The 26618-nt window shown below is 38.4% G+C and overlaps 2 protein-coding genes and 1 long non-coding RNA gene across 3 annotated transcripts; 1 reads left to right on the top strand and 2 right to left on the bottom strand.

The window, feature by feature from the left end:
• Positions 1-2135: 2135 nt before the first annotated feature.
• On the bottom strand, positions 2136-5287 carry lrit1b (leucine-rich repeat, immunoglobulin-like and transmembrane domains 1b). Its single transcript, XM_041816568.1, has 4 exons — positions 5115-5287; positions 4290-4750; positions 3718-4023; positions 2136-3578 (listed from the first exon to the last, which is right to left on the bottom strand). The coding sequence occupies exons 1-4, from the start codon at positions 5234-5236 to the stop codon at positions 2509-2511; spliced, it is 1959 nt and encodes a 652-aa protein (XP_041672502.1). The 5' UTR covers positions 5237-5287; the 3' UTR covers positions 2136-2508.
• LOC121528920 lies at positions 5284-23799 on the bottom strand. Its single transcript, XR_005993516.1, has 3 exons — positions 23708-23799; positions 21146-21405; positions 5284-5366 (listed from the first exon to the last, which is right to left on the bottom strand). It is a non-coding gene; the product is annotated as an uncharacterized LOC121528920 (long non-coding RNA).
• rgrb (retinal G protein coupled receptor b) lies at positions 10805-19294 on the top strand. Its single transcript, XM_041816570.1, has 7 exons — positions 10805-11260; positions 12690-12846; positions 14043-14164; positions 15654-15807; positions 15896-16013; positions 17122-17235; positions 18890-19294. The coding sequence occupies exons 1-7, from the start codon at positions 11185-11187 to the stop codon at positions 19028-19030; spliced, it is 882 nt and encodes a 293-aa protein (XP_041672504.1). The 5' UTR covers positions 10805-11184; the 3' UTR covers positions 19031-19294.
• Positions 23800-26618: the final 2819 nt, after the last annotated feature.

The raw sequence follows: 26618 nt of genomic DNA, 5'->3' as shown, positions 1-26618 counted from the left end.
ATAGAGAGCAACAGAGGGTAGAGGGTGTGTCACTGCATGTAGAGGAGGACATTTTATTTCTTTTGTACATACAGGGATACAAGTGAAAGGCACATAATGAAAACAATGAGCATGTGTTAGTGAGTAGAAACCTTGAAATGGTTTATAGAAAAAAAAAAACAGGAGACATGTGAAAGGTAACCAACACTAACTATTTATAACCTTAACTTATAACCTATACAAGGGGGGAATTTTATTTTAAACAGGCAATTTAAAAATGAAAGTAAAATACAAACTTATCAAACAATGATTTATCATTTCTTTCATTTTCTTCCCTCTGTTTGTGTGTTTGTTTGTATACCATCCATGACATCAGTTCATTAATTAGGGATTAAGGGTCAAGTTAAGGCTCTTTCCCCGCTTGTCCTTCCCTCTCTCTTCCTGATTTTCTACTCTGTCCATTATTCTAGCCAAATAAAAGCATAAGAAGTCTAAGAATAAATCTCTTTAGAAAGAAGTGGACTTACCAACCAACAATTTTGCATTTCCAGTCATAAATTCAGGCAAAAGCATTGCCAATGGCTCGACCATTTCCATCGCTGAGTAAAGATTCCAGGACAAATTACCTGATTTATTTTAGTACACCCAGGTCCACAGGTAATTCTGATCCCATGTGAATTGGCATCTCTGTAATTAAGGGCAGTAATTATGTTATTTTATGGTCCATGCAGCTTTTGGTGCACTTTTTTCTGAATGAAAACAATGATAGTGGCAGCCTTGGAGATTGTTAACACAGTTTTGACACATATAGGTCATAAATAGAGCTTCTTTATCAGTTAATTTCAGCTTATGTGGAAAAATGGCTTTATTTTACTGAACTCATTTATAAAGTTAATCCCCTTAACTGCAATAGATTTCACAGAATAACTTGGGCAATTTTGCACCATTGTTTACGTACTCAGTTTGAGAAGTCCCACCTGTGAGAACCAACTTCAACATTGCAAGGATGCTAAATGTAGATTACATGTTTTATTATGAGTCATACTAAAAAAAAAAACCTATTTCCACTACTTAAAAATGTTTAAGTAATCAGTTACAACAAATTATTTGAGTTTTTTTAACTTGTTTGGTTTTGCAGAGTAACAGGACTTAATACAAGTTTGGATGTGTTTGGCAGGAGTGCTTTGAGCCAGGATGATGAAGACCACTGTCCTGCAGCTGCAGCTAATATTATAAGTCTGAATGCCACTACCAGCAGAAGGCAGAGCTGGGTTTTTCAACCAGGTGCTGCAGATTGGTGACATTTGACACAAATTCTACCTCTGACATACACATAAAAGCTACAGATTCAACTGACCTAACAGCTCATGCGCTCTCTGTCACACTGCTTCACACTCATGAGCAGACACATGCACTCCACCGGCTCTTTCACTTCATCTCTTCTTGTGTTTTGACAGATTATACACACAGTGGAAATTTATCATTGACTTTGAATGCTGAACAGTCCAGCACTGATTGTTTAGTCTCATTTAGTGTCCTTCTGGGGAGCCTCAGATTTAAGTGAAGTCCGAGGCAGACTCTGGTATGAGGGCCTCCAACATTACCCCATTGCCCCAACATACTCACTAAAGATTACTTGTACAAAATTCTCTTAAAATAACAACAAATATATTATTTCAATAATAATAGATACACACCTCCAGGCCCTGTGCGTATAGGAAGGGGTGGGCCTGGTCTCCTTGATGAAAACTAAACTCACTTTTTGTCAAAGTTTCTATCATCAACAGTTTTTAAAAATTGTATTATTTGTTTGCCAATTATTATATTTAGTCTGATTTTAGTCAATGGAATCAACTCTGATAAACACCTTGTTTATTACAAACTTTTTAGCACTGATTCCTTCAACCTCATTGTAATGAAAAGCTTGAGAGCATAAATCAATATAAAAATATTTATTTTATACAGTACATTCATACATGGACATACATTGCAGATCAAAATTATTTACACAGTGAATTGAGCTGTATTGTAGGTTTCTGAGCCAACAGTAAACCTGGCACGTTAACATCAGACTGACATAGAAAACAGACTACTAAGTGCTGGTCCTTTCATCTCCTCTAAATACTTAAAAACAAAGGTTTTTACACAGTGCAGAGGTTTCATCATGGAAAAAAACATGATTGGGTTTTAAATGGTGTAGGGCAACATTTCCAGACATGTTCCTCTACCAAACAGCACCTTTAAAAGTGCATGGTAATAATAAAAAAAAAGCTTATTGTTACACATTTACAGCACATGTTGATATTGTCAATGTGTCAGTTTCCCTTTTTGCCCACCTATTAAGAGGTGGTTTTATTCCCACAAGGCTGTAAAACAATTCCATACATCCAGTCATCCAACCACAGCTATGAGTGTCCTCTGACAGGCCTCAGTCTTTAAATCTTTGAGGACAGAGAGGTTCTTATTTACATCACAGGCTGATAGAAAACAAAGTGCATCTTCTGGAGGCTGTGGCATACACTTGATTTTTCAGCAGAAATACTCGTTCGGTGGCCCCTCAGTCCTTGCTAATGCTTCTGAGTCAACACTAGACCTTGCTGAGAGCAACCTGTTCGATTCATCAGGATTTAACCTGGTCAGATACTCCCCCTCCATCCCTTTTGCTTTGCCTCCAGGGCCAAGAGTCTCAAAAGTGACGTACGAGTCTTGAATTTCCTTGGATTGCCGCCCTAGCAGCTTTTGACAGCGCTTCTTTATGGCCCCGCAGCACACAATCAGAGTCAGGGGAACGGCGATCACACATGCCACCGTGATCACCACCACATTAATGAGCTTCTGAGTGCCACTGGCACTGGCTGCCTCATCAGTTGAGAAGATTACACACTGCTCCTTTTTTGGGATCAGGCCTTTGACGCACACGCAGGCTATATACTTCGTCTTTGGTACCAGGCCGTCGATTGTGATCCGATTCTTCCCAGCGCCAACATTGATTCTACGCATGTCTCTCTCACCAAAAATAGCATATAGGACACTGAATTCCGTTGTGTTTGTGGCCGTCGGGGCTCGCCAGTTCAGGGAGACAGTATGATCAGTGTCACCAATCACCTTAACGGAGCGCACAATCCTTTTCTCTGGAGCTTGCTGTAAAGACGAGGCATTAGCCACTAGGTTGCCCAGACCATCCTTCTGTATACCCAACGGCTTCTGAGAGTCTGATCCTTTCCCTCGTCCTGGAGAGGCATCATCAGAGACGCTGTAGCTCTCAATCTCATACTTCCCAGTCACGCCTTTGCCATTGAGAGGTTCGATGATAGGTTGGGCTGCCGTGGTGGTAGGTGGAGGAACGTATCTGGCAATAAGTTTCTCCTGGTATGCCGCTCTTCCGATGCCACCAGGTTTCTTCCCTCTGGGTCTCTTAGAAACCCCGCCACCGGCTTCCTCTGATCTGATAGAGTCTGTGATCACTAAGGAGATGATTGCGTCTGCAGTGCCCACAAAGTTTGACGCTTTGCAGACGTATTTCCCAGAATCACGGTACGAGACTGCAGGCACGCTGAGAATGGACCAAATGATGCCCTCCTTTGAAATCTCTTCCTGAACTGAAAGACAAAAAAAAAACCCGGGCATTGAGTAGGTTAAGCAGATTGGCACCAAAAGAATGACTTTAATCTTGTTGACACTCTGACTTAAGTATAAATAGAAACCACTCTATCCCGAACACATCTGGTATCAATTCACCTGTGCCGTTCATTTTCTTGCCATCAGCACGGCTCCAGGACAGCTCAGGGATGGGGACTCCAACTGTACCACAGCGCAGCAAGACGTTGTTGCCCAGGGAGCTTCGAACGCGAGCCACGGCTGTGTGCACCCGAGGGCCTTGGCACCTCTGCAGCTCCGCTTCTGTAAAAAGGACCCCCGATAGGCTCTCAGGATCCGCGCACCTCAGCCTGGTGTCAATAAGAGCCACGGATGATGATGGAGATTTCTGAAACTGGACTAGATCATAGAGCCGGCAGTCGCACAGCCATGGGTTGTCATGAAGACCTGCAAAAAACACATAAAGCACTGTCAGTAAAATAAGAAACCCTCTTATGAGCTTCAGCTCCTTTAAACAACTCTTATGACTCATTTTAGTTCTGAGAACTTAGGCAGAGAGTCAAAATAAATAGAATTAATCTGACAACCTGACACACAATAACTATAATTAGACTAATCCCTTCTGCTTGTGTTGTAAAAGAACAAGTTGTCATGCAAGGAAGCTTAAAATGAAAGTGTTCCTGTTTCCTAATATGTCACAGCTTGATCCTCACCGAGAATTAGTTTGGAAGAATCACTGTCCTGGGATGGCTTCACACTCAGCCACATTGTCAGAACGTCAGAGGGAACCGTGGTCAGACTGTTGCTAGACAAGTCCAGATAAGTGATATTCTTAATGTACACGATGGCCTCGGCAGGGATGGTTGAGATCTTGTTGTTGTGCAGGTCAAGAAGCCTCAGGTTTGGCGTATCGGTCAGCGACTCCCAGGGGAAGGAGGTGAGGGAGTTGCCGTCCAAGCGGAGCTCATCGAGGTTGTAAAGACCTCGAAAACTGTCCACGTTCAACGTGTTCAATGAGTTAAAAGACATCCAGAGAAACTCCAGGTTGTTGAGGTAGTGGAAGTTGTTGCTTGAAATCCGTGTGATTGCTGTCTTTTCGATGCGCAGCTTGGATGTGTCGGTGGGAAAGTTGGGAGGGATGACGGTGATCTCTGGATCATTGCACAGAACACTCCTGCAACAGAAAAATCACAACAATCAGTTTTATAGAGAAATAAATGAAAGGGAAACTGAATCAAAGCTGATTTTGAATATAAAGCCTCTACAGTAGCGGCGTTTATTGCAGACAAGCCAAAATTCCTTCTTCTATCTGAGTATAAAGCGCTAAAAGCTCAGCTTTTATTCAAGAAAAAGGTAGTGGGAGTATTGTGCAGTAACAAGGAAAGAAGATTAAATGGCAACTCCAAGTTAATCCTCCAGCATACATAGGGACCGAACAGAAAGAGCTGTAGGTAAAATCATTAAACATGCAAGAAAAAATAAAACACAAGCTGTTGAAAGAGTAAACACATAAAAGGTTAAACAGTTGGTATATTTACCTTGCTTTTGATCCGTCACTGAGTTTGTGGAAGAAGCAGCTGCACTGTGCAGGACATGAAGTGCTCAGCACAGGAAAAAAAACTAAAGCCAAACAAAAAGCAGCAACTAAATGTCGACTCATTTTCCCTCCTAAAGTCTATACAGCTAAACTACTATAAAAATATTCCCTACAGCTTGGTCTAACAGAGCACCGGATGCATGGTGGTGGTTTGCAGGCTCACAGCTCCATACTGCTCCGCCTGGTCTGAATCCTGAGATAAAAAGGATAGGCAGGGATTAGTGAGGGACTTGGGTTATTTTCATTCACACGATTAGGCTATTGCTTCCTGAGAGCTGATAGGCTGCATAGATTTCACTTTTATTCTCAAGGGAAGTCATTCACAATCCTTAATTGGAAAGTTGATTTGAATAAAGCAGAATAAGACTAGGGCGCAGAAAGACACAAAGAGATCCCTAAATCTGTATAACAACCAGAAATACTTGAAGTCTGATTTTCAGAAGCAGTTTTGATTTAAGTGTCTCTCTTTTCTTCATTGTTTTGTTTACCTTCAATTAAATCATTTACTCACAAATGTTGGACTTAGAATAAAAAATGCCAATTTAAACAATACAACATAAGACAACACCTTTTTATTTAATTTATATTTTATTATCAAAGATAATTGATGCTCCTAATTCTCAAAGTAGTTAAATTAACCCTTACAGTTTTTGTGTCTTTAAATTTGCAATGTTTACACTGACAGACTTTTATTTACATCATATTTGAACATAGCAACAAACAGCCACTAGATGGCAGTGTAGAGTTAAAACCCTTATTCACTGTATTATGTAACTCATATTCTTGTCATTTAACCCCCCACGTAGAAATTTATCAACATTTCGTGACCAGTCCAGTTTAAAAACTGGTTTTAAGATTCTATTCTGATCATCTTAATGCTTAAGAGCATCCCCACCTTTTATTTTAAAGGTTGATATTTTTATTACATGTAATATCTGATCTTAAACCAGTTTTAACAGCACTTCGACCACTGCTGCTCTCCAGGGTTTAGGCTCATGTTTGTGTTTTGTGGTTCTTTGTGTGAGAATGTGACACACTTTATGAATGACCGACATGCCACTGTCACCGTCTGTACTGGTTTTCCCCAGGTGCAGAGGTTTAAAGACATGACTGTCCTCCAGGATCAAATCCTTTAATCCAGCCGTGTCTCTGTCTTTTGTTGTTATGATTACGTCTTTGTTCCATTTCTTTCAGGAGGTTTGTCCTGAATGAAACATCCTGCATCTGGCCTATATTTCTGTCCCTTTCACTTCTAGGACAAGGAATATGTAACACAGACATGAATATGATTTTAAACAACGGTTGTACTTGTTTTTTAAAGATTAATTTTTAGCTTTTTTGCCTTTATTTAGATAGGATAGCTTGAAAGAGACAGGAAATGTGGATAGAGAGGTCCACTGAGGTCCACAGTCTTTGAATATGGGCGCCTGCTCTACCCACTGAGCCATATCAGTGCCCCAGTCACACATAACTATAGATTCAAATCTGCCAGAGTGTTTGAAAACTCTGTTTAAATAGCTTTTAACAGAGCCTCGTGTTTGATATTTTGCCGAACTTGGGGAAACAAATGTCAGTTATTCAAGGGAAAGTAAGATATAATTGAGAAAAAATAGAAATTGGGCTGTCAAAACTTTTGCAATTAATTAATCAGAAGAAAAATATTGCGATTGAAATCCCAGATTCACATGTGCCATATTCCTTCCATTTTCATGATAATGGATTGAACTGAGGGGGGATGTTCAGTGCCTTGGAAATTTTGTATATCCATCCCCTGACTTATACTTTTCAATAACCTTTTCTCTGAGTTGCTTGGAGTGTTCTTTTGTCTTCATGGTGTAATGGTAGCTAGGAATAGTGATTATCCAGAGACTGGACCTTCCAGACTCAGGTTTCTTTATACTACAATCATCTGAGACACATTCACTAAACTCAGGTGATTCCAGTTTCACTAATTGAGAGACTACTAGCACCAACTGGCTGGACTCTGTTGATTTAGGTCAGTCATTTAAAGGAGGAGAACATTTATGCAGTCATTGATTTTACCTTACATATCTTTCTTTAATTGAAAATATTTTGTAGAAATCCAAGATCACTTTGACATCAAAGATCTTTTGGGTATTTTTTTGGTCAAAAAGCCAAATTATATTGACCATTATGGATTTATAAAATCAATAAAAAGTAAAACATCCAAGGGGGCGAACACTTGTACAAGCACTGTGTCTAATCAGCCAATCACTTTTATTACTGTGGTGGTAGCTGCATGTTTGCATTACTAAAGTCCAAAAAAAATTTCCCCAAGGGGACAAGAAAGTGTACTGTATAGCACTGTATCATATCTTGTCGTCTCATACAGTGGGGGTTCCCACTCTCTTACACCTTTTTCTGGGGGGTTGCAGGCCAAGAAGTTTGAGAACCCCTGCCGTAAAGTATCTTAAAATATTGTATCATGCATGGCAGCAATCCATGCATTTACATATGCACTCATGGTCTTGGTCAGTGATTCCAAAGTAGGGCCGATTGCTTTAAGTGGGCCCTGAAGCAATGACAGGAGAGCTTTGTAAAGTTAAATAAAAACTATTTGTGTCATTTTACTCTCTTAGCAAAGCACTGAAAATTTTGTGAGATGACTTCCCGGTATATATAGGACTAACAATGAATCTACACTAAACAACTAAAAAAAAAAAAAAAAAAAAAAAAAGACAAGAAAATTTGAAGGGTCATATCTCAATCTTGACTTTACCTGTATGATAAAAGGATATTAAAGAGAGAGCCATCCTTTACCACATCAAACCTGCATGAGATAGGGTTTTTCTATGTGCAGTGACATTCAATATGTTTAGGTGCTGATGTGTATGATGATGGCTGGGCACCAAGAAAAAAATCTGCCAAAGGAGGGGACCAGAAAAAAGGTTGGAAACCCCTGGTTTAGTTTGACTAAACTTTGAACATGTCATGGTTGGCAGGCTTGCACTGTGTAATTCCAAATCCTGACCTTACAATTCAAATGTTACAGCAGAAATTGAGACTCATCGGGTAATGCTTTTCAGGTCTCCTATTGTCAATTTTGGTGATGCTGGGTGAGTTGTAGCTTCAGTTTCCTGTTGTTAGCAGACAGGTGTTACGTCCAATGTGGCGGTGTGCTACTGTAGCCAGTCTGTTTAAATTGACTGATTAGATGCTTGAGTTAATGAGCAATTGCACAGGTATACCTAATAAAGTGATCAGTGAGGGAATTTTATATTATTTTAACATTTGCAAAAGTTAAATTTTAACATGAAATGAACCTTAACTTAAATATGTTATGGTGGAAAGCACAAAATTAATCACTGAAACATGAGCAGTTGAAGTTTAAAGTTGTGTTAAATGAAAATAACCAAGAAAAAGTCAGCTCTGTCACAAAAGTGTACTTTTGTAAAGTACTTAAGTAAATGTGTCACTCAGCGTTTCCACTTCTGGCTTTGGCATGCTAAATTTAGTTTAAGAGTTGGCAGCTTGTTACATAAATACAATCAAAAATCAGAAATTGCATCACTTTAATTAAAAGACTCAGCTGTAGTTAACTTGTTTTTTCTTTTTACTTTGTACTGACAGCTGTTATATAATTCATTGATGTCTGCTCTTATGATTTCACAATGTCTGCTGTTAAAGTTTCATATTTCTACAGGACTAAACATTTGCTTCAGTCCTGATCATTTGAGTCAGTCGAGACACATGCAATTCAACACTGAAACCTTTGTTTCATTGTGAAACCAGCAGATTAGGATGATGTAATTAACTGTTAGCCAATGTATTAATGTGTTCACCCACTGCTGGGCTGCAAACACTCTATGAAAAACAGGGTGCTCTTTTTCCTTGGTGAAGCTTTCTTCCATTAAAGATGGTACAAGAGGAGATACTGTGTCTGCTATTCTCTATTGTTCTTGTGTTTACAAAACTTGTAGCTTTGCTCCTTTGCCTGCCATAGTCTACACAGAGAGGGCAGACATTTGTTGCACAGTGGACTTAAGTTGTTGCTAGTTCTTTAAACCAGCTATAACACACAATGCAAACCATCTATACAGAGATTACAAGTTCTGAATCCACCACATTCACGTTGTTAATCTACACTCAGCTGCTATAGATTAGCAGATTGTTTGATTGTGTCTTTGTGAGGTTGGTACTCTGTTGCTTCTGGCCTCTGACAAACTATTTAAGGGCGTCCTGTTTGGATTTATAGCAGCAGAAACTTTTAATGCACAGATCCAAAACTATTTTGTTGCTTTTGCTCTGGCAGAGGTAAAGAAGTTTTAAGCAGTTAGAGACATTGAGTTTTAAGTCAGTAAAATATAAGGAAAAGTTTGTAATATTAGTTTGTTTTCTCAAATGATGATTATGTTATTACATCTAGGTGATTAGAGAGACTTTGATTTTTATAAAGTGATTTGACATTGTAGAGAAAGGGCAGGGCTAATTCAGCTTTCTGTTAACACATTGTGTGTGTTTTCTATATATCCACTTTTTCATGCATTGACTTTTCATTGTTTTTGCACTTCTTTGGGAACTTATTATCTTTTTGGTCATATTTAAGATAAAGATCAACTGAACCAGTTTAAAGGCATGTCCTGTGTCATTATTACTTTGCATGATTTGCCCATTGCAAGGCAGGTGAAACATGTCTTTGTCGCAGGTTTTTTAATGAATGAAATAAGGTATTCCGATACTATAACAGCTGTTATGACTCCAGAGTTTTCAATTTTGATAAAATGTCGGTTCAAGCCAGTGGCATTCATGCTTTTTTTTTAAACTATGGCACCCATGAAAGAACTGTCTTGGTTTCAGTTAACAAGATTGCATGCATTCCCATATACTGCATAAATTTCTCAAATACATTGGAAATGCTTCCTGTTCTAAAATCCTGTCAATGTATTTGTGCAGTTTAGACAGTGTGCAGCAGGCTTCCTGCAGTTTTGGATGTATTCATTCCTCTCCAACGGTACTATCTTTTGAAATAAATAGAGCATCTTAGGTGGCACATTTTTGATACTATCACTGATTAAGACAATGGAGAATATATTATTTATAGTCCCACAGTATTTCAAAGTATTGCTCATTTTGACAAACTTATAGTGGATAAAAAGGATGTGTTGCAGTTTGCATTGTTACTTTTGAGACATTTATGACAAATAGACATACCATACCCTAAATTTAGCAGCTTCTGTGATGTCGATTAAAAATGCAGTCTTACAGTGAATTTGACACACATTTCTGCATGCTATTCTTTAAAATGGAGTAAATGTGATCGCATGTGGCAAAAAACAAGCTGAGGTTGCTTTACAGCCTTTACAGTATGACACATTAATTGAATTATGAGGACAGACGAATGAAAATAGTTGAAAAGGCACAGCAATAGGCCTTAACCACAATTACAAGCAGCTAACTTTAAGTTTTCAACCTGTTAAAATTACAGCATTTCTCACATCATTATTGACCTCTTAAATTGTTTAATATAAAAGTGAGACATCAAGTAAAACTGAAGTTGAAATAGAAAAAAAGTTTGCATTGTGGAGGAACAGTCTCTTAAATTCAGCCTACCATAACTTTGCTGAAAAACAACATTTCCCATGTTCCCCCTCTCTCTGCTCTTTTGTCTCTCAGCACCGCTAGCTTAACAAACCAGGTCAAATGAGTTGAAGGAAACTTTTCTATCTACTCTGAGTCGAAGCCAAACTTTACAGACATTTATAGAAATCACACCTGGATCAATAAATCGATTAACTTTTGATAAAATTGCTGCGCACACGCGCAACTTTGGTCGATCCCAAAGTTGCAGGAAGTTTGCAGGAAGTGAGCTCGTTAGGACATTCTTGTGAGGATTGTTGGGGGGGTTTATAAAGATTAGTGTCTTTATGCGTTTTCACGTGAAAGAGCCTTTATAAAGGGTCTCTCTGGAGGAGACGCTGCTCCGCCACACATCAGGGAAAAATAATAAGTTGTGTTTTTGTGCAAAGTTTTAAATTTTTGTACAGTTCAACATGGCAGCGTATACATTACCGGAGGGATTCACGGATTTTGACATGTTTGCTTTCGGGACAGCGCTTCTTGTTGGAGGTAAGTGAAGCATGCAGGAGTTCATGTTTGAAGCCATTTAAAGAGACAGTGACCTCTGCATGACTGTTTACATAAGAAAAACATCTTGGTTTGGAAAATCTTAACATGCATCATTTTGTATTCTTATTTTTCCCACTGTAATGTCTGGAGTAAGCATTTTTAACGCAGCTTAATCTAATGACACACTGGTGACAACTTAAAACATTTAGAGCTCCTGTGACTTTACATAAGAAAACAAGATCATACCCATAGAGACTTAAGACTTCCATTGAGTAAAACTTAAAAACCCAATTCCAAAAAAAGTTGGGACGCTTTTTAAAATTTGAATTAAAAAAAAAAAACTCGCAATAGAACAAAAAAAAAGTATCAGATACCTTTTCATGGAAAACATGACCCCATTTTTAATTCGATGTTAGCAAGTTCAAAAAAGTATGGATGGGTAAAAAGAAGGGTGGAAAAGTAAGTGGTACTAGTGAAAAACAGCTAGATGAGCTTTTTGCGACTGATAGGAATCTTTTGATGATGTTACGTACATCAGAGAGGAGGGATAATCAAAGTCAAAGCAATTTCATGTTGATAAACATGTTTTTGACAGTGTTCCATAATTTTTTGACACAGTTTTGGTGAACCTCTGCCCATCTTTACTTCTGAGAGACCCTGCCTCTGTAAAATGCTCCTTTTATACCCAGTCATGTTACTGACCTCCAGCTGTTTTTTTTTTCCAGTAGTACCACTTACTTTTTCAGCCTTCATTGCCCTGTCCCTACTTTTTTGAGATGTGTTGCTGCCATCAAATTCAAAATGAACTAATATTTTTCATATAATGGTAAAATGTCACACTTTCAACATCTGGCATGTTGTTTATGTTCAATTCTGAGTAAAATATGAGTTTTTGAGACTCACAACTCATTGCATTCTGTTTGGAACATTTTAAACAGCATCCCGGTTTTTTTGTAATTGGGGTTGTATTATTTTTTTCTGGCTTATTTTGTGGCTATTAAACATTTATCAGGTAAGACAGTGGATATAATTTGACTCTGGGGAGAGAGATAGTGAGGAATGATGTGCAGAAAAGGAGCCACAAGGACTTAAACCCAAGCTGCCCACTTTGAGGACAACAGCGTATGTATAATATATGTGCAGACATAACTGCAAGGTGCCCCCTATAAGGCTATTTTACTGTGTAAAACTGCTGCTGCAGGGTAGGTGTCAGTTGAAGTGGTAAAATAGGAGCGTTTATTTTGCCAGTGATTATTTATTAGCAAAATGACAAAGCTGCTTTTTTCAGGGGTTGCCAAAATCACCAATTGAGTTCCTCACATGAACTTTAAACATGGACCACTGTTTTTGTTGTAGATTTATGACTGTGCTTAGAAAATCAGACTTTAACAGTATTTAAAGGGGTGACTCTCTCATTTTTCTCTTTCAGGCTTGCTGGGTTTCTTCCTCAATGTGATCAGCATTATGTCTTATCTCAGAGTGAAGGAGATGAGGACTCCCAGTAACTTCTTTGTGTTCAATCTCGCACTGGCTGACCTCAGTTTGAATATAAATGGACTTGTAGCTGCTTACGCCAGTTATCTCAGGTACCAAGATGACGGCACACAGAGTTTCAATAGTGTATTTTACATCTATGAGCAGTGAAGTCATGGTAGAGGTTGTATGTTCCTTTTTAAAGTCCCAAAAAGGCTTACGCAGTGTTTGATAATAGCCAACGTGTGGCAAAAGCGTAATAAGCCTTTGGGTTTCATAATCCAATCCACAATCCACTTTATTCAGTGTGTAAAGTTCACGTTTGTTAAGCTAACCTGCTGAAAATTACATCACAGAATCTTCAAATGAAGAAACATTACACTGTTTTTTTGTCCTGTTTAAACCTCTTACATATTATATATTTGATTCATCAGCAGGACCAGATTAACCACAAAGGCAGCCCTGTTGCCTCTTTCATTTCTGCACTGCTCTTTATGTAATGTATGTGTTGTGTAAACATAAATTGATGCAGTTAAATGAGCCATGTGAGCATAATTAAAAATGAAACGGCCTCAAAACTAGAACTACAACTTTGCAAAGGGTCCCCAGGTTTAGTTGATACAAGTATTGTGTAAAAAGCTAAATTATTTTGTGTATAATGTGTTTGAGAGGAGCAGAATGATGAATTGTGGTCTTGGAGTTGATTCTTGAAGGAATGGAGGGGTAGGGTGAGGTGTGGGGTGCATGGCATTTTAAACTGAGAGTCAAATTGAAAATTTCCCATTTCCCACATTATACAAGCTGATCCCCCAGCATGACCAGGCATTTAAGACGTCCTCTCCACCCTGCAAAAGGATGCCAATAGCTCACACAAGAAATTTCCATGACTGGCAAGGGCACATATTCGAAACATCCAATACCATAAATGTCATCGCTGACTACTGATGACATATTAAAAATGAGACTGAGTCAAAATACCCAGCCTTAGGCATATGAGTGTTTTCAAGATTATTAACAAGTTTATTATTTATGTGATTATTAAATTTGAGCTCATTTAGGATTAAATGATTTAAAATAACACATGCCTTAAAGAGCGTATGTAGGTATCTTTGTGCTATACAGACAGGGAAGCAGTTAGGATGTTAAAATCGGTCATGTCTAATCATAGTGTTTATGTGTTTTTTTTTTAAATGTTACCACCAATCTCTATAATCGTATATGAACATGCAAGTTGAGTTTTTTAATACTAGATTTAGGCTGTATTCTCTGAATGCTGGAGTTTGATTGAAGTTCTTGTTGTGTTTTTCAGATATTGGCCATTTGGTGTGGAAGGATGTAACTATCATGGTTTTCAAGGGATGGTATCAATCCTGGCCTCCATCTCTTTCTTGGCTGCCATTGCCTGGGACAGATATCACCAGTACTGCACCAGTAAGTTCATTATATCACCAGTACTGCACCAGTAAGTTCAGTATATCACCAGTACCGCACCAGTGAGTTCAGTATATCACCAGTACTGCACCAGTAAGTTCATTATATCACCAGTACTGCACCAGTAAGTTCAGTATATCACCAGTACTGCACCATTAAGTTCAGTATGTCACCAGTACTGCACCAGTAAGTTCCATTCATCACCAGTACTGCACCAGTAAGTTCAGTATATCACCAGTGCTGCACCAGTAAGTTCAGTATATCACCAGTGCTGCACCTCTGAGTCCAGTATATAGTCCTTGGGGGGCTTAGCTCTGTTACAAGAAGGGGTTGCTTGAAGAGAAAACGCTGGAAACTACTGGATTAAGAGACGGATATTGTTCGCATAAGAAACAAAAAGAGTCAATTATCCAACCTTATTTAATGAGGTTACGATAAGATAAATATATTAAAAAATAGTGGAAATAGTTAAGGGTTAGACCATTGAATTTGGTGGTTTTGTTTTTGCACTGCCCCCAGAGGAAATATGACAATTAGTACATATTTTTTAGTAAATGAAATGTCTGATCATGTGTTTGTGGTCAAATTGTAGTAAACTGAATGCATGTAGAGGGATAATAAAAAGAGTATGTATTAAGGGCACATGGAAACTATGTGGGATATTTACCGATTCCATCTAAATAAGTCTGATCTTGTTTAGAGTTTTGAAAAATAATGCATCATGCACAACATGAATGATGTAAATGGAGTTCAAGCTGTTTTGGTTTTGTTGAAAAGCAGACAACCTCCCTGAACAAAAGTAGCTGATATGGCTGGCTATACATTAGACGATTTTAGGCCCAAGGCTGGCCACGACCAATTTCTTGTCCAAATAATCCTCAAGTGTGTGGTGTCATGATTGTTTCCCTGCTCCAGTTTGAGTCAGCCTCCCTGATCTTGAAATCTAAATATCAAATGTATAGGATTCAATGGGTTGCTTTGAACTGGAAACTAACAAAGGCAAAGAGAATGAGCAGACTGAGAAGCATCACCAACTGGATGTTGCATAGTTTTACAGCTCACAAACAGGGCAGTGAGCATAAACGTACCATCTTCTAAGCCAGGATTTTTGTCTTTATTTCTTCTTTTCATCTCTTCTTTTTGCGAAAAAAACCTAGAATGCATCCTAGGGAAGTTGTACTGTAAATTTGTTTTTCCTCTGAAATCACATTTGATCACAAGTTTCTGTGAGACATAGTGCCTGTGGAATCTCCGCTGTGAAACTTTTACCTAAGACAGCAGGTGTGTTGTCTTGTGGTGTGACTGAATTGAAGGTTATAATGTTGACACATTTTGGAAATGCCCTTGTGTTTATGGCCTCCCATGCTTTTAAAATCAGTTAGAACTTAAAAATCCTTTAGCATGAAGTCTGCCTTGCCCAGGCCATTAACTGTATTTTCTTAAAATCATAAACTCATAAAACAACTACATTTGTGTGTCTGCTCTGCAGGACAGAAGCTCTTCTGGAGCACCACTATGACCATGTGCGGCCTCATCTGGGTTCTGTCCATCTTCTGGGCTGCTATTCCTCTCATGGGTTGGGGCGTCTTTGACTTTGAACCAATGAAGACATGCTGCACGCTTGACTACACCAAAGGGGACAGGTAATAGCATATTAACTCAATATGTGCACAAAGTAGTGTTTGAATCAATATTTAACTTAATATTTTGCCATTTTTATCTTTTCCACAGAGACTATGTGACTTACATGCTGAGTCTGGTGGTGCTTTACCTGTTGCTCCCATGTTACACCATGTGGTCATGTTATGACGCCATCTACAGACACTTCAAGAAGATCCACCACTACAGGGTAACACTGTTGCAATATCCTAGAAAATCCCTGGAAACTCAAGACTTCCATTAAACCAGATTTAGCGAGAGTGCGCTTATATATTTGTCTTAAATTTCATGTCAGTCCACATGAAGCTGTCGTTCTGTTGCTGTATCCCATTCATGTGAAGTGCTGCTTACTTGAGATGTGTTCTGTTGCCTCCACTTCTTACTTCCTGTTTAAATCAGCTTTTTTTAATTTTAAAACTGCTCTCCATGAGGTGTTCTTGCTAAAATGCAAAGTGGCAATTTTGTTTCATGGATGAAATTCATGTAATAAGGGAGAAAGGCTGTAAAAAGTAGCCTTCCTGGTTTGGGCTGCAATGTTGGCAGAGTTTAGTGGTATGCCTCTGCTTGTTATCTTTTGTCATTGTTTTGACTGAGGGCCCCCTGGTGGAGGAGTTGACATACTGTGTGTGAAAGTCCTCTGAGGGCCATAATCCAGAATCAGAGGAAGTGGACCAAGTAATGAGTTTAATACCCCTGTTGAAAGGAGTTCAAAAGAGCAGATTGTGCTTAGCAAGATAAACGTCCAGGTTTTGGAAATTTTTTGCCTTTACTGAAGATAGGATAGAGTCATAAAGTGCCGGGAATGACTAACAGGAAATGAATGGATTTGAACCCAGACTACCCACATCGAAGAGAACAGCTTCAGACATAACTCATAGACTTCTAGCGCTGTTTTGAACAGGATTCTAGATAATAGTCAATAAAGTGCAATATTGATTGTTCCATCAACTACAAACTGAATTACTGAAAATGGTAAAGGATGTGTTAGATATGATGGCCAAGATCTTTATTTAGGAGCCTTGAAACCATTGTAAAAGAACAGGATCTTTCTAAGATATCACATATAATGTAATGGGTTTAGAAAATGTTATGAAATCATGGCCTTTTTTTTTTTTGAGAGTAAAATCTGAAGATCTTCCCACATCACAAGTGTTGATTTTAAAGCCATAACTTAATGAATGCAAAATATTTTTCCCTATTTCCAGCTGAAAATTGTCAACACTAAACCAACAAGATTTCTAAGCTCTCTATTGTGCATATTTTGTGTCTAACGTGTCACATGAACCTGTGTTTTTCAGTTTAACACCAGTGTGCCATTGAGAGTACTGCTGACATGTTGGGGCCCCTACGTCGTCATGTGTGTCTATGCCTGCTTTTCTAATGCCAAACTTGTCTCTCCAAAGCTAAGGATGGTGAGCATTCATTTATTTTGATTTATTGTAATAAGCTGAAGGAAAACAGAAAAATATACAGTGAGGATGATAAAAAGAAATGGAAGTTTATGTGCTATTGGCTGACTGAATTTAAAAGAAGTCTGCTTCATTATTACACTGATCTATTTTTTGGGATTCTGTCATTTTTCCCATGAGTGTTGTCTTAATATGACAGTCATTGATTTTATTTCCAAAATCCGTTTTTTTGTTGTTTTGTTTTTAAGAATACAGCTAAATGAGCCTTCAAGTTCTTACAAATTATTTTCAAATAAAATGAAAGGCAAATAAGAAAAAACATTACTAGTAAAATCATTTCTTGGCAAGACCATGAACTGTATCTCAGTAGACAGAGTGACAGCCATCTAGGAGTGAAGCTAAAACACTTAGAGCTCCCCCTTCTAACTGGCTGAAGTGTAGACCTTTTGCATGTGAAATCACACAGTCTGTCCACCCTGCCCCTACCCTGCTTTTAATGGCTAGAGGGGCATGTCACTGCATGTAAAAGTTCAATAAAAACTCCAGTTAAATAAATACTCATATTCATAAGTGTAGTGCACATTTTGTAATTAGAAAGTTAAGAAAGATTGAATGTCAGTATTAGATGCATGCAAATCATTTTATGAAGTATTAAACAGTGTTTCCATCACCCTGTTTCCTGTCGACTTCTAGCTGAATGATTGTGGAAAGCAGAATGAGTACTTGGGAATGCCTGATGACTTACTGTGATATTTTAATGAAACACTAAACAATCACCTAAGTCACCTCATTTGACAGACTGAGTGACATTTGTGTTGAGTAGCCTGATTCTATTTAGTTACTCTTATGACACCCAAATACAACTAAAATGTAATTATCTACTACAATATCTAGTTGCCAAATGTCAACACCACTGTCCACTGTAATGGACGACATCATAGTAGTCACATGTCTGAAAAAGATTCAGTGATAACACTGCATGAAAGACCTGATTTTGTAAAAACCACAGAATGCATTTCTGGCCCTATTGTGCTTTTTACAGATCTGGAAGTGTCTGCTTGCCTGAGCCAGATAGTGGTGGAAACAAACTGATTGTGATATTTATTCATTATGATAAACCCCTCCTCCCCTATTTAAACAGATGGAGCAAAGGTCAAGCTAAAACAGCTAAATTCCACACCAAATACATTTTTGTTAATATATATTTTGCTGTTATAGTTTGATGTTATCATGCTGTTTATGTCCAAATGTTTGTTTTCCTTTGTAATATGTACATATCCTAGATCTAGAAGATGTCACCAGTGCAATATGTTTCACAGAGGGCTTTAGCTTCACATTTGCACAGATGATTAAAATGAAGACACGATGTCCATATTATTTTACAGTAGTTCAGTTTTGACTAACTGTATTGTTAATTGCTTTTCTGCATGAGAAGGGGTTTTAAAGATATTTCTCATGTGCTCAGCTTCAGTTTTAACTTCCAAATAAAGTGATTTCAATAATCCAGATGGATTTGTTTATAACCCGTCTGAGAATTTGACCACTTATGTTTTTCAGCCAGCTTGGGACTTTATTGTGATTGTACACAGACGGCTAAATAACAATGAAAAATGAATAATCAATTACTTGACTAATAATGGGAATACTTTTTTTGCAGGTGCTTCCAGTTCTTGCAAAGACAAACCCCATCTGGAACGCTCTCCTCTACACATTTGGAAACGAGTTCTACCGAGGCGGCGTTTGGAACTTCCTCACAGGACAGAAGATTGTTGAGCCTGTTCTTAAAAAGTCAAAATAAGAGGAAACTTAGCTTGTTCAGCAAACATCCAAAACCATTAAATTCATTATTAGAGGATGGTTACAGTCTTGGTTAAGTGTTTTAGTAGAGTTGTAATATTTCCATTTGAGAACATTTGGTAGAGCTCACACAAGTTCTTCCGTTGCCTCATTGTGCAGACTGGATTTGTGTCATTATTAATTATTGCATTCTTTTTACAGCAAATTGTTTATACTGCTCCTCCATCCATGTTAGAGCATTCACAATAAACCCATTGTGTTTCCACGTCTTTGGCTCAGCATGCCCCCTATGTTTTTTTTTTCTCCTTTTCTTTTTTTTTTTTTTTTTTTTTTAAACAGAGTTGCTGGGAGTGAGGCGTCTGATTTCAACACAGGACCAGTATCCAGGGATATCCTCTCATGACACAGCCGTCTCAAGCCTTTACTAAGCCGATAATCGATTGTTTTTGTTAGAAAGACAGTTTGAGGTGATGTAACTGCTAAATTTAGAGAGGAAGTATTCACTGTGTTAAGACCGTATTATGCAATCATACTAGAGGTAACACCTGAAACAAACTTGTCACATTTCTGAGTAGTCCGATATTTAAAAACCCACTCTGATAAAAAAAGAAACTGATATTTTGGTTAGTTTTTGTCTCCTAGGATAGAGCTACTCATCAAGATTTGATGGTGTATTCAAGTTGGGACTCAAGTTGGGAATTCTTTCCACAGTTTATACACTTTCATCATATTAGATGCTAAAACAAATGCAAGCATAATTTTGTGGGAAACATTCCTGTCAGTTTCTGTCTTTATTATAAATGTATCTCAATTAATTGCAAAATAGATCAGCCACAATGAGGGGATTGGTGATAGGTTAGAAAGACTATAGAGCACACTACTCTGTGAACAGCTCAATGCTTGCACACCAGGGATGAAACCTCAGTGAGACAAAGTCTCTGTCACACTAACCTACGAGGAAACTGATGTCTCTGCCAGGAAGAGTCAGCAGGTTAAATCCTCTCCCCGCCAATGGAAGCTCACCTTAGCAGAGAAGGAGGAGTCACGTATGTTCAGAGTCAATCAGGAATAGTCCAGCTGAATGGTTAATGATAAATCAGCTTGAGGTTGTGCAGCACTTTTCTAGTCACCCGACTACTCAGGTCACTTTTACCATTCACAGACTGATGGCAGAGGCTTTTTGGTAGAGTGCTCAACAAATCCCTGTCATATGCATCCACATGCCCCAGTGTGGGTAAATTGGGGTCCAGTGTCATGCTCAAGGATGCATCAAAATGTGACTGCTGAGGCCAGGAATTGAACCCCCAACATTTCAGTTAAGAAACAACCCATACGGGAAGCAGGTGGCCTAGTGGTTAAAGGCGCTCCCCATGTACGCAGGCGGCCGGGGTTCGAATCTGGCCTGAGGCCCTTTACCGCATGTCTCTCCCCATTCTTGACCCTGTTTCCGATTGTATTCACTGTCCTCCTCTATCTAATAAAGGCACGAAAATGCCCAAAAATAAATCTATAAAAAAAGAAACAACCAATACTACCACTGAGTCACAGATTCCTGACAAAAAATGCCAGCAGTGAAATAAAAACACATTTTCTCAAACATCTAATACAAATATTCATGTCCACCATGGATAAACTTAATCATCATTTACTTTCCTCTTAACTTTTTTTTCAAGTAGCAACAAGTTAAAGCAAAAGTTTGACCAGTACAGTCTCTTAATTACCAAATAAATGCAAAACTAGGGCTGTCAACATTGATTGCAATTAATTAGCTGTATATTTAGCGCATTTTTCAAATCACATTAATCACATGTGCAATTGTTCTTTTTAGGACACTTAGGATAAGCCACACTAAACCCACACTGATGGACAATAAGGACACCACTGCATCTTGATGTCTCACATCAGTTTCAAAAACTCAGTGGAGAGTCAAAAATCATCTACACCTTCTCTACTCTTCAACCATTATCTTGTTTTCCTTTTTTTAAAATCCAAGTTTAATCAAGTTCCTTTTTTTCTGTGGCTGATCAGGAGAGACTTAAGACACATTTAACAATTATTTTAAAGAGAAATGTGTAATGTCTTTGGCAGTAGACTCTGACGTGATGATTTCACATACTTGAAGAGGTAGTGACACCGACAGCAGGCCTCCCATAGAGTCTAGACACTGGTGGTGTTGATGAGGGATGCATGAACAGATGAGGTATAGACTTCTGGGCGGCTGGACCGGGACACTAATGAGGTAGCTTGGATGAGAAGACTGAGGTATGCAGGATGAGATGAGCAGGAGACCTGTGCGGACCTGGACCAGATGCAGATGAACTGAACAGAGGTGGCTGGGGTGGAGGAGGGTTGCAGTGTCCACACTGAAACGACTGACTGTGAAAGAGAGGATGACAGATACTGTTTTGATTAGTACTCAAGAGAGTGAACACCCATAATCAGCTGATCACTAGAGTTGGAAGAGAGAAAGAATGGAAGAGGGCAGAGAATTTATTATACAAGTTTGGAAATGTGAAATGTGTTTGGCTCCATTGTGAACTTTGAGAACAGCAGTATAGGAGACCCCCTCATGGAGTCTAGCCACTGGTGGTGATGGAAGGAGTAGGATAAGATCAGGAAGGGGCTTCTGAGGAGTTTGACCCAGACCTGATGAGATGGCTTGGAAGTAGCAATGAGGGGACACAGGATGGCACGGAGAAGCTGGACCTGAGCACTGGTGAGATATAATGGAGGTAACTGGGGTGGAGGGGGGTATGCAGCACTTGCACTCAAACAAGAGACTGTGGAGGAGAGGAGAACAGATTTCAAATATGACAGCAGCAGGATTATTGGATCGAGAGAGGTCATGGAAGAATGGGATTGGCTCAGAACCTCAGTGAGAAGATGCCCATACCAGCAGATTGCAAGAGCAGGAATGAAAGGATTTTGAAAGATTGAAAGACTTCTAACAATACACTACCACAGAAACCACCCCGACTCCTCTTCTTGGTATACCTCTTTGCTTCAAATGTGAAATTTTGTTATGAAGACAGTAAATAGAAGCATAGACAGCAGCTAACTCACATAACTCCTAAGTTTGAATGCTATTTCCCTCTTGCTCTTGTCACTAGCACATACTAAATACTGGACATAATCACCTACTTCCTCATAAACTGTAGTATTCAGAGGTTTTCTTGGGAAGGACCAAGTACTCCAACAGATTAGCATTCAGTTCTCAGAAAAAGTCATCCCCTCTGACTTATTAGGCCTTCAGTCAAAGGGGCCACAGGTGATTAGGCGCCAAAGTGTGCGGACTAGTGATCTAATTCAGTCAGAGCTGAAGATAGCAGCAGCAGCAATAATAGCAGCAAGCCAACAGGAAGACGAGGGAACGTCGTGTCACAGACAGATATAGTCTATCTGAGCTCTGTGCCAACACATTGTACAATTCAGTCTACAAAAAGGAGTTACCCTGTAGATCTACATTCACCCGTAGTGTGAGGTGAGGGTTATCCTGGCCTTTAAAGCTAATGTGTTTAATGCTACTGACAGACGACTGGAGCAAAAAAAGGAAAACATCTGTCATAGAAAGCTTCACTCAGCAGAAACAGAAGCCTCCACACACATGGGTGAGCATGTGTGGCATATTTAGACAGATTTGTTTATTAGAGACAGCTTTTAACTTTTAAAGCTGAAAATGACCAGAGTCAGAGTGAGAAATTTCAGAAAAACAGGGGTCATTAAGTCTCATGCTGCAGTCCTAATTCCGGATTCATTAAATTTGTGTCCTCTTGTGTATAAGTTTATCTTAAATAAGGGTGTGAAGTCCACATTTAACCATACGCGGCAAAGGATTGTTTGGTTGCACCATAGAGGCATTAGGTTCACTTCAACAGATCCAGCATAAAGTCCAAATTAAACAAAAACTTGTCAAGGAAACAATTACTGAAAATCCCTTTTTTTTTTGTAACTTTATGCTTTTACAGGAGAAAGGACAGTGGATAGAGCTGGAAACTGTGGAGTGAGAGAGTGGGGAAAGGAGCCACTCAGTGGTGGAATCATTCATCTGTCTGGGGTTGGGGATTCAATCCCCAGTTCTTGCAGCCACATGTTAGTGTGTCCTTGGGTGAGATATTTAACCTTAAATTGCTACGACTTCTGCATCAGCAACACCTATGAGTGAGAATGGCTAATACTAAATACTTGGGCTGTCAAATTCTTAGATCACAATTAATCTCAAAATTTCCATAGTTATTTGAGATTAATCTTTTTGTGCCATTATGAAAGTTTACTGTGTTGCATTTAAAACTGTTTTTGGTCTACTTTGAATTTTTGTACCGTCTTAAACTTAAGGTAAATTGACTTCCTGTTCAGCAACATAAAAAATAAGGAATTTCAATTAGATTAAATCAAATGACATGAACCTGACCATGAACTTGCTATGGATTAAAATTGTAAATGAGGGAAGAGTAATACTGAAATGTTTGATAACATAAGGTGCAGATAACTTTTGACTTGTCCACTGAGCTGACTGAGTTTTTCAAACTAAAATGAGACATTAAGGAGCAGTGGGGGACTCATTTTACACCACTGTAGCAGCAGGGAGATGTTGCAGTTATCTTAACAAAGACAAATGGAAAGGAAAACAATAAAGCATGTAATTAATGCAGTTTGAAAAACGAATTTACCAGTTACTGACCTTAACCAAACTGGGATTGGTGCATTAATGCTGGCAGCCCTGGTTAATGCACTCTACATAGCAGCCTCCACCATTGCTGGGTGATAAGTGTGACCTGCAATGCAAAAAGCACTTTGATTAGTCAGATGACTAGAAAGCACCAAGTGGATACAAGTCTAGCTTCCATTTACAGGCCAGATTTGAGCCCGGGTTTCCCACTCCAAGGACAACAGCCTCTGCACACAGGACACATAGACAATACCACTTTACCAGTGCCCCTGAAAGGATTTTTCTTAGTTCAGTTTTTGTCTACTGACTAGTTGTATCCAAACTGACTGATGGCTTAGTATAAAATAATTTATTTTGGCTTTAATATGCAGCTTTATTATTTGGTGACTCCTTGTTTTTTTAAGTGTTTGCCAAAGGCATACCTAAAATCAAAGCAATATCTCATTGGCTTGATATGGTGAATCATATATATATCCATGCTAAACATTCTCTTGAACACGTCACAGTATCTTTAGTTTAGTAGTGACACACGGTTGTACAAATCCCCACAGCAAACCAAAAGTTGCCCACTGTTTCCATCTTCAACCACATAAATTAACCTGAGTTAGCCTGAGTAGTGAAATCTTTGCATGATTGACATAACTTTCACCCTTTTTGCCCCTTTTTCGCACGTCTTTTAGACCATTTTTAACCCATTTTGCCACTTACTTGCCCCTTTTTGGCATTTTTGCCCGTTTTTCCACTTCTGCTTTAACAATTTTTTGCCAATTCTCACCCATTTTCTTGTCTCTTTCCATATTCATTTAATTCCCTTCCTTTAAATTTTTTTCAACTCTTTATTTCCTGGCATTCTGATGGTCAATTTTTGCAACTTTCTTTTTGCCACTTTTCACCCTTTTTTGTCTCTTTCTCACTATTCAGTTCTCTTCCAATAAAGTTTTCTCAGTTTCTTCTCTTATTTTCTGGTATTGTGATTTTTGTGCAAATCATGGCTTAGCTGAAGTCTGAAATTGCTTTCTTAAAAGTTTTAATCAGTGGATCCATCCATATTGTTAACATATCCAAAAAAAAAGTAATTCTGTTTTAAGAGAAGGGGTTTACATTTTTAAAAAGTTTATATACTACATCATAAATAAATACAATTCATTTTTTGTTGCTTGATAAGAGTGGTTATTATTCAGGTGGTTATTGTGGTTATCACAGATTAACTTTACAATGGACTATGATTTTGCTGACCTCCACGGGCCCCCAGTTTGGCTGGACCCTGGAGAGGTCTCGCTTTTATGGGTGAGCAGGGACATCATAGAATTTAAACCAATAGTTGGTGATAATGTGTTAAAGTAGTTCTAATTTAAAGTCACATTTTCACTATATTTCTTTTTATCATTTATAAAATAGCTTTTTGTGAAGCCTTTTACAAACTACAACTCATGCATAAGGAAAATAGGAATAACAATAATATCATGCTAAGGATTACAAAACTGTTTTTGTGTCTATAATAGTGTCATTTTAAGATTTAACATAGGCCTTGGATGAAACAGTCATGTTACTGTATTTGTGTTTTAAAGTCCTATTTCCAAGAAAAGCTTCAATAAAAACACATCATGATCTGAATATCTAAAACACCACTAAATGTATCTTTAAAACTCTTATAAGAAGTGATGCATTGAGTATGGCGCATGAATGCTGTTTAGTGGGTCAGGATTACATTTGAAATCATGATGCATGAGAGTTTATAAATGGTGGATTATGACTGAAGAGCACTTTCTCTCCATAAAAAATCTGTTTGAGTGGTTAAAATCCACTTCTGAGCCTCAGTTTGGGAAAGAAATACATAAAGACTTTAGTGAAAGAATGCTGAAGCTCTGAGGTTATCTAAGGAAGAGACTGTTGCGTAAAATGTTAATGATTAACTTTGTATTGGCAGAGTTTATGTTGTATGATAACTCTACAGTGATTATGTCCTCACATGCTTCATAAAGGTCAAATGTGAAAGGTATTTATCAGAAAAAGTTTAAAGTAGATAAATGTAACACCTCACAGGACAGTCCACAGGTCGACACAGTAGAAGCAGACATGTCACATGACAAAAACAGACGTTACATAACCCTGCATGTGTCTGCTCATAAACAAGTTTTCATTTTCAAGACATTACCCCATACTTTGAAGAAGGAATTAATTCAATATTTCAGATCAAAGGTCAAGGTCTTTGGGGCTCATGTTCATCCAAGATTTCTACTTTTACTGCCCAGAGATGGTAAATCTCTGGGAGACATCCAACCATAAGGCAGCAGTTCTAGCTAAAAATACTGTCTCTTATACGGTATTTTCTTCCCCTGTGAGGTCATGGCACCGTCTATTTCTAAATCCTGTGGACACAAAGTACTTTGACCTCACAGATGCTGCCAAGTTATGAGTCAGCAAAGACTACCAAGATCATCCTGTCTGTTTCTATCTATTAAACAGAATAACTGTAGCATGGCTGTGGTTTGAGAATAAAGTGTTATCTGACGGCTGCTTCTGTGCCAAGCCTCTCATTAGTGAAATTGGGCATTTTTTTCCTGTGATGCATTAATCCTTTGCTTGGTGTATTAACATTTCTATTCCTGCATCAAATTATCCAACAAACAGACGGAAACACCCCTCTGCTGTCTCTGTGATCATCCTAAGTGTTGATACCGTCAACTAGATAAAAAGGTGCTCTCCTGTCTGTGTTTGCAACACATACATTAAAACGTTTTGCATCTCTAATGCAAACAAAAGTCATGAATAGAGAAAAAAGGGAATATATATAATAAATTTTTCCATTGCCTCTTTTTTTGTCCGTTTTGCCATATGTGATCAATGTTTTGTCCTTTCCACCCCACTGTTGACACTATTTTTGCTACATTTGACCCATTGTTCCCCTTATTTTTGCCACTTT

Source organism: Cheilinus undulatus, linkage group 20 (genome assembly GCF_018320785.1).
Source record: "Cheilinus undulatus linkage group 20, ASM1832078v1, whole genome shotgun sequence".
NCBI lineage: Eukaryota > Metazoa > Chordata > Actinopteri > Labriformes > Labridae > Cheilinus > Cheilinus undulatus.
The sequence above is the reverse complement of the archived record's forward strand: the minus strand, read 5'-3'. Positions and strand labels throughout refer to the sequence as shown.

What these genes read in the sequence shown, in the direction of transcription:
- lrit1b (XM_041816568.1), bottom strand. Translation starts at nt 5,236, where the DNA reads ATGAGTCGACATTTAGTTGCTGCTTTTTGTTTGGCTTTAGTTTTTTTT. An exon ending in AGTGACGGATCAAAAGCAAG is followed by an intron (nt 4,751 to 5,114) that starts GTAAATATACCA and finishes TTTCTGTTGCAG; the next exon opens with GAGTGTTCTGTGCAATGATC. An exon ending in TTCTTCCAAACTAATTCTCG is followed by an intron (nt 4,024 to 4,289) that starts GTGAGGATCAAG and finishes TGTTTTTTGCAG; the next exon opens with GTCTTCATGACAACCCATGG.
- rgrb (XM_041816570.1), top strand. Translation starts at nt 11,185, where the DNA reads ATGGCAGCGTATACATTACCGGAGGGATTCACGGATTTTGACATGTTT. An exon ending in GACAGCGCTTCTTGTTGGAG is followed by an intron (nt 11,261 to 12,689) that starts GTAAGTGAAGCA and finishes TTTCTCTTTCAG; the next exon opens with GCTTGCTGGGTTTCTTCCTC. An exon ending in GCTTACGCCAGTTATCTCAG is followed by an intron (nt 12,847 to 14,042) that starts GTACCAAGATGA and finishes TGTGTTTTTCAG; the next exon opens with ATATTGGCCATTTGGTGTGG.